Source organism: Eleutherodactylus coqui, chromosome 5, assembly GCF_035609145.1.
Source record: "Eleutherodactylus coqui strain aEleCoq1 chromosome 5, aEleCoq1.hap1, whole genome shotgun sequence".
In the NCBI taxonomy this organism is placed as follows: domain Eukaryota; kingdom Metazoa; phylum Chordata; class Amphibia; order Anura; family Eleutherodactylidae; genus Eleutherodactylus; species Eleutherodactylus coqui.
Genome location: NC_089841.1, coordinates 45,173,406 through 45,187,063, shown reverse-complemented (window position 1 = coordinate 45,187,063; position 13,658 = coordinate 45,173,406). Strand labels below are relative to the sequence as shown.

At 49.3% G+C, this 13,658-nt stretch overlaps 1 protein-coding gene across 3 annotated transcripts in view; it reads left to right on the top strand.

Moving 5' to 3' along the window:
- The window catches only part of WDR70 (WD repeat domain 70), a 215,453-nt gene that overhangs the window by 26,253 nt on the left and 175,542 nt on the right, over nucleotides 1-13,658 (top strand). For all 3 annotated transcript variants that reach the window (XM_066602410.1, XM_066602409.1, XM_066602411.1), the window contains exons 6-7: nucleotides 1,815-1,874; nucleotides 6,265-6,398. In XM_066602410.1, coding sequence (XP_066458507.1) covers nucleotides 1,815-1,874; nucleotides 6,265-6,398 — 194 coding nt within the window. The remainder of the gene's footprint in view (nucleotides 1-1,814; nucleotides 1,875-6,264; nucleotides 6,399-13,658) is intronic.

The window sequence follows — 13,658 nt, the reverse complement described above, 5'->3', positions numbered from 1 at the left end:
AACCCGAAGTTCTACTTTGAAGGGGTTCTCCGCTTCGGACAATCCCTACTTGTTAGAAGGGTCCCATGACAAAAATAGATCAAGGTTGCCCTCCGGCCCGGACCCCCAGCGATCATCTGTGGGGAAACCTGTTTTGGCTGCGTAAATACGCTGTGTATTTATGTGACCAAAAATCCCATTTGCTTTTATTTTTCGACTGCTCCGGCGGGTTTTTTTCCGTGCGTATTTAGGCGCACATAAAAGGATGTAGCAGGGCCAATGATTTACCGCACAAATACGTAGTGAAAGCACAGGTTTTCCTGCACTGTGTTTTTGCGCTCGCCCATTCACTTCAATGGCCTATGGCGGTGTATAATGCGCACTGAAATAGGACATGGAAAAATTGAAATCAATGGGTTTTATTAAAATTGCGCGTGTAATACTTGGCAAAAATACGCCTGTGTATAAGCCTTAAGTGTTCAATTTTATTGCAGCACCTCCACAGAGGAAATTAGGTATTACACATTGTCCATTCGCCATCAATTGGCTGTCTGTGTATTGGAAGACAGGTCAGTCCTCCAAAGAGGGAGAGGCGCTCCATATTACTGTTCTACACTCCTGAGCTCACTGCTGAGACCCCCACCCATCCCGAGCAATTGTCACTTTGCTATCACCAGCAGTCCCATTGAAAGTGAATGCAGCTTGCTCGCACGACTGGTGGTGCAGTAAGCCAAGAGTAAGAAGGATGGTGGCGCTTGGGAACTCCTCCTTTGGATCGGTGGGGGTCTTACCAGTAAGACCCCTACCAATCAGAAAGTTATCGCTGATCCTGTGGAGAGGGGATAACTTGTAATCTTGATACAACCCCTTTAATTCAGAATTCCTTAATGGTGTGGACATCCCCTTTAAGGACAAATCTATTAATCATGGAAAAACCTTGTAATGTTAATGAGATGCTTCATATCTATATTCACCTCCAAGGATACTATAATGCACCTTTTTAACCCTTTCCAATCCACTGTCTGACGTCTAAAGACATTCTGATTGAAGACTGCACATCTTCTGATGTTGGAAGACGTCCGGCAGGGTATTCTTACTGTATATTACTGGGCGCTCTGTTGTCGGGGGCTTTTCCAGCATGTCTAATACCGCAGTACTGGCTCTAGCCAGCAGGTGGCGCCATTGTATAATGGCAGAAAGAGAAAAACCCCTAGGAAACCCTGAATCCAAAATTGGATTGCAAAGGGTTAACACTCCTTCATATATAATAGTCTCTGCGCTCTATCTTGGTGTTGTAGGGCCACATCTGGACTTTATTATACATATCACATGTTAACAGACATTTCATTGGCATTGCTGCGGTTTGGGGGCAAAAAATAATTGGGGGCACAGAATGGTGTACAATAAAGCATTAAGCCATACCGCTTCCAGTACCCCCCACCCCTCCACCCATGCGTCGCAGGAGCCCCGCTCTTGCTGTTCATTGTGCATGTGACCACTTAGCCAATCACAGGCTTCAGCGATCACATGCTGTTCATGGCCAATGAAGCCTGTGATTGGCTGAATGGTCTCGTGTACCGTCATGGCTTCTTCTTGGATCGGAGCGGTGGGGACTGGGCGATCCTGCGCTGGGCACCACTGAAGGAAGGGTGTATCGCTTTTTTTTTCTTCTTTTAATTCTCCATCAATCATTGCCTCTTCAACATTTTTGTTTTAGTCCCGGAAAACCCATTTAACTAAAACTCGCCCATTTCCCAGAATATACAGATACTGTCCAAATGTCTGCAGCCGCCAGTGATTGCCCTGTATCCATATATGTGTGTTTTCTCTCACAGAGCCCCATTAAAAGGATCCCAGACTCGCATGAGATCACGCTGCAGCACGGCACAAAGACTGTAAGTAATCATGTTATAGTATTATTTGGTATGTTTATCTAGTCTTAATGTATTTCTATGAGTTTTATATATTTTTTATGTTCATCATTAATATAATGAATATACTCATAACATGAGTGGTGCGCCAGTGTCGTACCCAATGCAGTGCCCACCATAGCTGATTTATGTGCCACAGGCTAGATATAAAGTCAGATTCTCTTGTTTCTGGTACTTTTGTAAGTAGCAAAGGTCAAAACTGTTTTAAAAAAACGTACCCGTACCCGGCACACCGCAGGACTTTACTACCTTTCCTGGTACGTTCCCAAGTATTGGAAAATGTGCTACTATGGTTTGATAAATATGTAGTAGTTTGGCGTTAGATAGCCACATGAAAAAGGCCGTGATGCCCAAATTACATTATGAATCCATCAAGTGCCTAGTCTGTCAATAACAACCCCTGACCATGTAGCACATTAGGGGCAAATGGATGCCATAGAGGGGGGTTCCACGGACCAGCATTCACTATAGGGGCTGCCATGTAATACTACTTTGCTGTATATGTCTGGCTGGCCATGGCTTCATCCCGCTAAATCGGCAGTTTGTTGTGGCTACCAAGATAACACAGGGCCATGTTCAAAAAGGGTATTTTTAATGTGTATGGTCAGCTTAAAGAAAATCTGTCAGGCTTGTTGTTCCCCTTAAAGGGGTTGTCCCGCGAAACAAAGTTGGGGTATACACTTCTGTATGGCCATATTAATGCACTTTGTAATGCACATTGTGCATTAATTATGAGCCATACAGAAGTTATTCACTTAGCTGTTCCGTTGCTGGCGTCCTCGTCTCCATGGTGCCGTCTAATTTTCAGCGTCTAATCGCCCGATTAGACGCGCTTGCGCAGTTCTGTCTTCTCCGTGTTGAATGGGGCTGCTCGTGCTGGAGAGCTGCTCCTCGTAGCTCCGCCCCATCACGTGTGCCGATTCCAGCCAATCAGGAGGCTGGAATCGGCAATGGACCGCACAGAAGGCCTGCGGTCCACCGAGGGTGAAGATCCCGGTGGCCATCTTCGCAAGGTAAGTAAGAAGTCACCGGAGCGCGGGGATTCGGGTAAGTACTATCCGGTTTTTTTTTTCAACACATGCATCGGGTTTGTCTCGCACCGAACGGGGGGGCTATTGAAAAAAAAAAAAAAACGTTTCGGCGCGGGACAACCCCTTTAAATTTATACAACCATAGGTACGGGATGGGTAGCCAATAGAGATGAGCGAACGTACTCGCTAAGGGGAATTACTCGATCGAGCGTTGTCCTTAGCGAGTACCTGCCCGCTCGGAAGAAAAGATTCGGCTGCAGGCGGGGAGCGGCGGGGGAGAGCGGGGAGGAATGGAGGGGAGATATCTCTCTCCATCTCTCCCCCCCGCTGCCCCGTGCTCACTGCCGCAACTCGCCTGTCACCCGCGCCAGCAGCCGAACCTTTCCTCCCGAGCGGGGAGATACTCGCTAAGGGCAATGCTCGATCGAGTAATTGTCCTTAGCGAGTATGCTCGCTCATCTCTAGTAATGATACCTTCCATTTACAGTGCTCGTTGTCTTTTCGAAATCTCCCTATTTAGGATGTGAACCATGCAATGCACTTAGTAGTGGTTGACATCTATAGCTCCCTTGGAATGCACCATGCAAACTGGAGATGTCAATCACTATGTGGAGGGCTGGGTTTGGGCTGAACAAGGGGGTGAACCCAGACCAGTCTCTGCATATGAACCGCCCACGGGGCAGTTCAGATCTCATTTGCATAAAGTGAAAATAAGGAGGACCCTGGTCTTGACGTAGGTGTGGAACTATAATTTATGGCATATTCTGAGATTGGAATACCCATGCTAATGCTGCCAATACACCTTTTAGATAGCGGTAAGTCGTATCCAACCCATGACCAAGTAGAGCGTACATGTTTTCGCAGTGGGAAAAAAAGAATCTGGCAAGTTAAAATCTAAAATGCCGGCTCTTTCATTACCGTGACGTCTACCATTGGGGGAGAGTTGGGACACACCATATGCATGAGATAATTGGCAGGTTCAACCGACTTACCTCTACGGCTCTGATCCCTTCATATTTGTAACATATGCCACCAATAGAAAGCTGTAACGTTTGCCTCTATCTAAGCATAGAGGGGCATACATCACCCATAGGTTTGCGTGTTCAAAACTAACGTACATGCCATGCATACGCCAACCTTGGGGCATCTGAATAATTTGAACAAGTCCTAATGTGTCTGGACACCTTTGGGTTGCTTTGCTTCCTTTGAAATTGGACTATTCCCATTTGTCCTTAGTCATGTTACAAGGCCTGTTTGAAGGTCGGCCACTGACTTATAGGGAAGTATACCAGGTTTTCCAGGGTTCATTGCATGGCCTATAAGACTCCTTATGTCTACTTTATGCTCAGTGCCCCTCCAGACCTTACCCAGAGATAAGAGAATTAGGTTGTGATCTCTGATGGGGACAGCCAACAATGTCTTGAGTACATTGTATAGTATAGAGGCCATATATTATGTCAGGGTTTACTTGTTCGCTCCCTTCCGACAAATGAAGAGTCCAGACTATATCATTCCTGTTAAATTGACCTTCACCAAGAACACAAGAGACTCACATTTAGGATTTCAGCTTTTCTACCTAGCGAGTCGTTGAAGCAAGACGGAGGTCAAGAAAGTTCTGCTGTCTCAAGCTGAGTGTCTCCAATTGAGCTCCTAAATCATACTCTTGAAAACTTTGACCTCTTCCAGGAGGCCTTTTAAAGTGTCATAAAGCCATAGAACAAGGACCGGTGATTAATGTGCTTGTAGATAAAGGGGGACATACAAGGCTCTGTTCATGGGCTGGGCAGGCAGAGATGCCCCTTCTGTAGTCACGGTTAGGAGGCAATGAAGTTGGTACCACTGGGGGCATCCCCTCCTAATTCCTCGGCTGGTATCTGATGTTGACCTGAATATTTGTGTATTGTATAAGGGAGACAAGTTAATAATTGATTTACGAAGTGTCAGACCTAAGAAGGCTTCTTTACTCTTAGGGACAGATGTGACATGAGTCAGTGCGTCCTTGATTCTGTGTTGGTACAGAGGGTCTCATATCTGCAGTACAAACACATCTGCGATGGATATAGATAGCATGGATCTGATTTATTTTGTTTTCAGTAGTGCAATCTTTTTGGGAGAGACTGTGGTGAACATAAAAGCCTCAGCAACTCCCTTGATGGAGCTAAAGGGGGCGCTCTCCTGCGCCCAAGATTAGTCAATGTGACTGTGCTGCAGTTGCCCGCTCAGCGGGTAGGTGGGTGCACCGTTCTGTAGGGAAAATCAGTAAAAGAGCTGAAGCCTTTAAAGGGGGTGTCTACTTTGACAGTAAAATGGACATACATGCGAGATAATGGTATAAGGGTTGGCCAAAGTAGCTGTTTTCGGCCCTTTAGGGTGGCCATTGCTTGAAGAAGTAGCGCAAACAATTGTCTGCAAAGAACGATAGAAAACTGCAGTTTGCCAGAGATCTCATCCTTCTTTTGCAAAATTTTGTCCTACCACAGCCTAAATTGCAAGTATATAGCATCATCATTTGATGATCATTTGCCAACTGGCTAAATCTCTCTCTAACTTGCGCCCAGCACCCGCAGCACCCATTCCTCTGGTTGTCACTTTCCCACTGGTCTTCACTCCCGGGTGCACATCCCAAAACAAGGTCATGTGACTGCTGCAGTAGAGACAGTAATCCGCTGCGGTAGAGACAGTAATCTGCTGCAGCAGTCACATCACAGTCGGGATGTCCATGAAGATCAGGTGACAAGAGGGACGGGAGTGGTGCAGGTACGGGGACAGGAGAGTGTTGCTACTTTTATGTTGTTCCGCCACTCTGGACCTTTTCTTTCCTCATCAGATGGTCCTCTTTAGTGTTGCTGGTAGGATGATCCCACGGATGATCGATTGCCCTGATTGCAACCAATCGTTGTCTTAAAGGGATACTCCCATCTCGGAAATTATATTTCAAAACTGCAAAAGAATGCACTCGCCCATAAGATGTTTATTTCCAAAATGCCCTGTTCTCTAGTTATTGCAGATATCCATTCCTCTGCCCTCTTGTCGTTTGCTGCTTATCGCCAGAGGATATAAACAGGAACGCCTACATGTTTCAAGCCATACAAACCTGGCTTATGGTCATGATATATGACTTGAAACCTGTAAGCTTTCCTTTTTTATCTGCAACTACAACCCCCAGCATGCTCTGCCTGCCATATTGCATCAACTGGAGAACCGCATGCTGTTAGACCTCTGATGTCAAGTCTTTAGTTCGCTGTTTTTCAGGAGATATTGGTGTTTAGTATATGATGGTGTATAGTTTATACTATAATAACAATGATTTGTGTCTCTTCCAGGTGTCGGCGCTCGGCCTGGACCCTTCGGGCGCACGTCTGGTTACCGGAAGCTACGATTACGATGTTAAGTTTTGGGATTTTGCGGGAATGGATGGTTCTCTACAGGCATTTAGATCTCACCAACCATGTGAATGGTAAGTGATGGGAGCTACGATGGTTCCCTTCCCAGAGCTTACACTTATGTCCTATGGATAGCGCAGGATAAGCCCTCGCAATTCACAGCAGGAGGCTACTGTGACTGACAGCTGGCCTCTCGCTGCAGCAGTGGGGATCATTGCTGGTCCTTTACTTATTGAATTGTGCTAGCTGATGAGATGCCATGGCAACCAGATGCCAGACAATGGTGTCCGTGTCTGCCATGGCATACGATCGCTATTATTGGTGATGATACATTGCAGTACAGAAGTAGTGCTATGTATTATCATAACGATTATAGTTTCAGGTCCCCCTTACAGGGACATAAAAAAGCGTAAAATAATTTAAATATAAATAGTAAAAAAGAAAAAAAAACATACTTAAAAAAAAACCCTTTTTTGAGTAATTTCCGCATTTTGGTACACATTTGGTGTCATGACATTCGTAACGGCACTTACAAGAATTGAACACACTTTTTATTCTGTAAAGGCAACGCTGTAAAGGGAAAAAACTAAGGCTGCCTGTCCACAGGCGTGAATCTATCTGCAATAAATCGCCCTCGGATCACGCTGTATGAAGCTTTCCCTAGTGTTGCTATAGGAAGAGCAGCCCCCTATCCACGAGTGGAGAATCCTAGCGATTCTGCGCTCACGGGATCTAGTTCGCGGCAACCCGTTTCTCCGCAGTGATCCTATCTGTCAGATAGGCTCACCGCTGAGACCTGTCAGCGCTCCCCCCCCCCCCCCCCCCTCATCCATGTAAAAAAACAAGCCCTCATATGGTCATGTCGCTGCAAAAATAAAGTTATGGGTTTTGAAAAGTGCAGAAGTACATCTCCAAGCCACATTCTGTGTGCTGAGCATCAGGAGGGCCGTAAGTGTAAAATATACCTCCTTGGGCTACTGGGAACCTATCATATGAGCACCGTAACTTAGTTTATGGTGCTCATAAACCGGTGACCGGGTCTAATTTGGCAGGGTCAAAATTTGGCACAAGCAGCATGAATTGATGACCCCTTCCTGTCAGCTGGTCAGAACATGTCAGGATCTCCATCTCATCTGCAGCAACTACTGTCGTGGAACCTTCCTTTGTGGAACCACGGCTTACTCAATTTGGAATGTTTACACCCCTCCATATTAATTCTGAATTGATAATGCGCATAAGAAGTTTTCACACTGACACGAGGTTCAGCATGTATAGCTTCCTCAATTCTCCTTTAATGTTGGGCGTGTAGCCTCTTTTAAAGAGTTTAACATATCCGCCCATCTGGGCAGGTCAAAGATTACATAGATACAACGTATTGTTTAATTATTGGATAAGCATCTTGCAATTCTTCCATCCTCCGGTCATCTGTGATTGGCCATCAGGTGGTGGATGAAATGAGTGGGTTGTCTTGGAGCCACGTGTGGTTCCTTCGATCTGATTGGATGTTACATCATGAACTATAAATTGCACAAACCTCCCATATTATTTGCATACGTTTCCAGTAAAATTGCTTGGGTAATTTCTGCGGTAGCTGTTTCAGACTGCGGTTGTCCATGTCTGAGTTATACTGTCTTCCAAAGTTGCAAAACAGATGGAAAACGTGACGTGTTTATACTATATATTATCTTGTCAGCGTTTTGAGAACAGAAGTTTCATGTTGGCTTCCCCATGTCAGCAGAGTTATAAAACAGATATTTTCATATGAGCGGAAGTACCTATTGCATAACTGTAAGAACATTATGTTTGTAGCAAGACAGAAAGCAAATATGTATACAGAATGTTAAATTGACAACTGTCTACTGCCAAGGCCCACCGATCCATATAGATATATACTGGGCTTCCACCACACTACAAGAAGCTTCCTGTCCGCAGGGGCCGGTATTGCTGCAGAACGATTTCACCACCTAGTGGGATCTACACCACGACGAACTGCTGCAGTTCTGACTAATGGAGGCTCACGCACTACAAGATGGGGGGGTGGGCATCTCTAATAAAGTGGTCAGTTGGTATACATGAGTGTATGCGATAACCTTACTTGCCAAGCACAATACATAAGAACAGGTGCATTAGTCTTTATTTCAGCTCATTATATTTAAGCAGGGGCAGCTACAGAAGCGGTATGCAGATTGGTCAACCACACGTGCCAGGTTTTTGTAAACTAAGCCGGGGAGCCATGAGGCTGAAAGTTAGAGTATTCACCATCCTGGAGCAGATAGAAGGTGGTATGACTGCAGCATCAGACTACATGCAGTTTGTTTGTAGTCTGTAACCGTGGAGACGCATAACTTTATATAAGAGCTATAGACACAAAACGGTAGAATTTTGTTGGACAAAGCCTTTAAATATACCAGTACATTGACATAGATTTGCCCCCTGGGGGGGTTAAATGCTCAGTGTGTGCCTTGTTAGCTATTTATAAGGTCTGTCGCATAACAGGTTGTAAGTCCACGCTTTCATAGTACAAGTCGTCCTCTGGCAAGACATTAATGGGCATTGGGATGTATTTTGGAGCTTTGTATGACTCTACTTGTCCCCACATGCCGAACCTAGATAGAAAAACATCAACACGACGTTGACAGCATGTGACGAACAGCGTAAACCAGTTGTATCAGCGCAGAGCCCCGCCAGCGTCCTCACTTACGGGAATGTTAGACCCGGAGACACTGCCATGTTATTTGAAGAATTCATTTTCAGGAACATTTTGTTTGCTTAAGTCCTGTGAACGTATCACATACCATCCACGGTCTTCTGTACCGCGACCAATGGCAGTTTACAATACGCAGCGCTTGTTTAGTTATAAAGTACTAACATTGCCCTAATACTGGGTACTGGCTCTCTGCCTGGGCATTCAGCCAGCCACTCCACCCCCACTTGCTGGTTGGCAGCCACAAGCGCTGTCATAGGGACTGGCATCCCGCTTTCCCAGGCTTCTGAAAAACACATGTACCCATTCCTGCATGCTGCACTGTTATTGCTTTTCTCTTTGTGCATCCGTTTTAACATCTCTAGCTTTCGGTTATAACATCTGCTTTTGGATTCTTGCACTAGTGTGAATATAGGCTGAAATGGTTTTTTTAGAACTCTGTTGGGACTGTATCTGGTTTTGCAGCTCACGGAGCTGTAGTACCGTCTACAGCCACTATCAGTTGTACTGCGCTGTAGCTGGTAAACAATGTAGGAGACACAGTCCCTTTAGTCAGTGGTTGGTTGGTTGACGTTTTGGAAGTTGGACTCCCGCCAATATAATTTTGATGGCCATCCTTATTGATAGAAAACCCCTTTAACCTCTTCATGACATCTGTGTGCAGGGCATATATAGAACAGGCTCAAGAACTGAGCCTCCTCCATACACAGCAGCTGCTGGTTGGGTTACAGATGACGCCTGTCTACAGTGACCGGGAGCAAACAGAATTCTGATCCCAGCTGTTTATCCCCCTTGGATGCTGCGTTCAATCCTGACCACGGCATCTAAGGCCCTGTTCACATAGTGAAAAACTGAATGTGGGGTTGGCGCGAAATCCGCTTTAATTTTGTGTCCCATTTGGTTTTAATGGGAATCTAAACCATAGTCTACATATATCCCTTCTGGACGAAGATTCTGTGCCAATTCCAATTTGAAAGGGGCTAAATCCACATGTGGATCGTTAGTCGTACATTTGCAGATTTCTCACCCAATTCATGATATGAATACATGCAGATGTATTTGGTCATATTTGATTCCATTAAATTAGTTGTCTGTATAGAATTGGTCACCATCAAGAATTGTATTCTCAAATATGACAAACATCTTCCTGAAAATTTGTGGTACGCCACTCCAATGTATGGGACATATATATACATTTTTTTCAGCTTTTTGGAGTTCAGTTCCAAAAAAAAAGTTGAAACTTTTTTTGTTCCAACTTATCTTGGAATTACAGAGTTAGGAAGACTATATTATAAATCTACATATGACACACTGCACATCTTCCTGCGCCCAATAGTTTCTGAGATATCCTAGAATGGTAGAGTCGGAAGGGACCTCCAGGGTCATTGGGTCCGCCCCCTGCTCAGTGCAGGATTCACTAAATCATCCCAGACAGATGTCTGTCAAGCCTTTGTTTGAACACTTCCATTGAAGGAGAACTCACCACCTCCCCTGGTAACCCATGTGAATGATCAAAAATTATGGCAACCCTTGAAAAATTGACCTCCCTGTATTTCTTGACTCCATGACCCAATGGGTCTGAAAAGTTTTGATTTTTATACACGGTATAGTAATAAACAAATTTGCAAAGCTGCATAAAAATCGGAGGTGGTTGGGTGTTACCCCTTGGGTGATTTATCCTGGAATTACCCCACTATAGGTCCTGTTCTGTAGTAATGGTCACCATGTCTTTTTAGAGATGATACACTTTTATTATAATTTAGGATAAGACTACATCTAAAATATATTAGGCGGCAGCGATCACTGCCATCATGGTCACTGCATAAGGAAAAATCCAGACAAAAAACAAACACCACAATGTATATGTATAGAATTCTTTCTTATTTATTAGAATAGCAATAAGCATCATTGTAATTAAATATTACTGTCCCTTTAATAAAGTCTACATTGATCACAGTGACCCTCAGATCAGGCCCAGTGGAGACCACAGAACTGGCTGTGGTCCTTCTGACCATTCCACCAGTGTCCTGAGATGAGAGCCACAGGACCAAAAGATCCAAAAGAAGCCCCCCCCCCCTCCCCCCGCCCGGAGAGTTCTACCTCGAGGGAGCAAAAAATTCCTTCCTGACCCCAGATGGGGCGATCGCATATTGCTCTATATATGTATGTAATTATATATAGGCTCAGTAAGGCTGATGCTGTAAAGGACCACCTCCCTCTTCAGGCCTTTTTCCGCCCTCAGGCCCTCCTCACTCTTTAGGCCTTTTTCCGCCCTCAGGCCCTCCTCACTCTTTAGGCCTTTTTCCGCCCTCAGGCCCTCCTCACTCTTTAGGCCTTTTTCCGCCTTCAGGCCCTCCTCACTCTTCAGGCCTTCTTTCGCCTTCAGGCCCTCCACACTCTTTGGGCATTCTTCAGCGCTCAGGCCTTCACACTCTTCAGGCCATTTTCTGCTCTCAGGTCAGGCCAAGTGGAGACCACAGAACTTGCCAGACCAGTCCACCAGTGTCCTGAGATGAGAGCAGAAACAAAAGATCCAGAGAAAGGCAAAAAAACCCCCCGGAGAGTTCTACCTCAGGGGAGCAAAAAATTCCTTCCTGACCCCAGATGTGGCGATCGGCTATCACCCTGGATCTCATTTAACCCGCTGCATATTGCTCTATATGTATGTAATTATATATAGGCTCAGAAGGGCTGAAGCCGTAAAGGCCCTACTCTTTCTTCAGGCCTTCTTTCGCCCCCAGGCCTTCGTCCGGGCCCTCCCGGCTCTTGGTCGCCTTCGTCCGGGCCCTCCCGGCTCTTGGTCGCCTTCGTCCGGGCCCTCCCGGCTCTTGGTCGCCTTCGTCCGGGCCCTCCCGGCTCTTGGTCGCCTTCGTCCGGGCCCTCCCGGCTCTTGGTCGCCTTCGTCCGGGCCCTCCCGGCTCTTGGTCGCCTTCGTCCGGGCCCTCCCGGCTCTTGGTCGCCTTCGTCCGGGCCCTCCCGGCTCTTGGTCGCCTTCGTCCGGGCCCTCCCGGCTCTTGGTCGCCTTCGTCCGGGCCCTCCCGGCTCTTGGTCGCCTTCGTCCGGGCCCTCCCGGCTCTTGGTCGCCTTCGTCCGGGCCCTCCCGGCTCTTGGTCGCCTTCGTCCGGGCCCTCCCGGCTCTTGGTCGCCTTCGTCCGGGCCCTCCCGGCTCTTGGTCGCCTTCGTCCGGGCCCTCCCGGCTCTTGGTCGCCTTCGTCCGGGCCCTCCCGGCTCTTGGTCGCCTTCGTCCGGGCCCTCCCGGCTCTTGGTCGCCTTCGTCCGGGCCCTCCCGGCTCTTGGTCGCCTTCGTCCGGGCCCTCCCGGCTCTTGGTCGCCTTCGTCCGGGCCCTCCCGGCTCTTGGTCGCCTTCGTCCGGGCCCTCCCGGCTCTTGGTCGCCTTCGTCCGGGCCCTCCCGGCTCTTGGTCGCCTTCGTCCGGGCCCTCCCGGCTCTTGGTCGCCTTCGTCCGGGCCCTCCCGGCTCTTGGTCGCCTTCGTCCGGGCCCTCCCGGCTCTTGGTCGCCTTCGTCCGGGCCCTCCCGGCTCTTGGTCGCCTTCGTCCGGGCCCTCCCGGCTCTTGGTCGCCTTCGTCCGGGCCCTCCCGGCTCTTGGTCGCCTTCGTCCGGGCCCTCCCGGCTCTTGGTCGCCTTCGTCCGGGCCCTCCCGGCTCTTGGTCGCCTTCGTCCGGGCCCTCCCGGCTCTTGGTCGCCTTCGTCCGGGCCCTCCCGGCTCTTGGTCGCCTTCGTCCGGGCCCTCCCGGCTCTTGGTCGCCTTCGTCCGGGCCCTCCCGGCTCTTGGTCGCCTTCGTCCGGGCCCTCCCGGCTCTTGGTCGCCTTCGTCCGGGCCCTCCCGGCTCTTGGTCGCCTTCGTCCGGGCCCTCCCGGCTCTTGGTCGCCTTCGTCCGGGCCCTCCCGGCTCTTGGTCGCCTTCGTCCGGGCCCTCCCGGCTCTTGGTCGCCTTCGTCCGGGCCCTCCCGGCTCTTGGTCGCCTTCGTCCGGGCCCTCCCGGCTCTTGGTCGCCTTCGTCCGGGCCCTCCCGGCTCTTGGTCGCCTTCGTCCGGGCCCTCCCGGCTCTTGGTCGCCTTCGTCCGGGCCCTCCCGGCTCTTGGTCGCCTTCGTCCGGGCCCTCCCGGCTCTTGGTCGCCTTCGTCCGGGCCCTCCCGGCTCTTGGTCGCCTTCGTCCGGGCCCTCCCGGCTCTTGGTCGCCTTCGTCCGGGCCCTCCCGGCTCTTGGTCGCCTTCGTCCGGGCCCTCCCGGCTCTTGGTCGCCTTCGTCCGGGCCCTCCCGGCTCTTGGTCGCCTTCGTCCGGGCCCTCCCGGCTCTTGGTCGCCTTCGTCCGGGCCCTCCCGGCTCTTGGTCGCCTTCGTCCGGGCCCTCCCGGCTCTTGGTCGCCTTCGTCCGGGCCCTCCCGGCTCTTGGTCGCCTTCGTCCGGGCCCTCCCGGCTCTTGGTCGCCTTCGTCCGGGCCCTCCCGGCTCTTGGTCGCCTTCGTCCGGGCCCTCCCGGCTCTTGGTCGCCTTCGTCCGGGCCCTCCCGGCTCTTGGTCGCCTTCGTCCGGGCCCTCCCGGCTCTTGGTCGCCTTCGTCCGGGCCCTCCCGGCTCTTGGTCGCCTTCGTCCGGGCCCTCCCGGCTCTTGG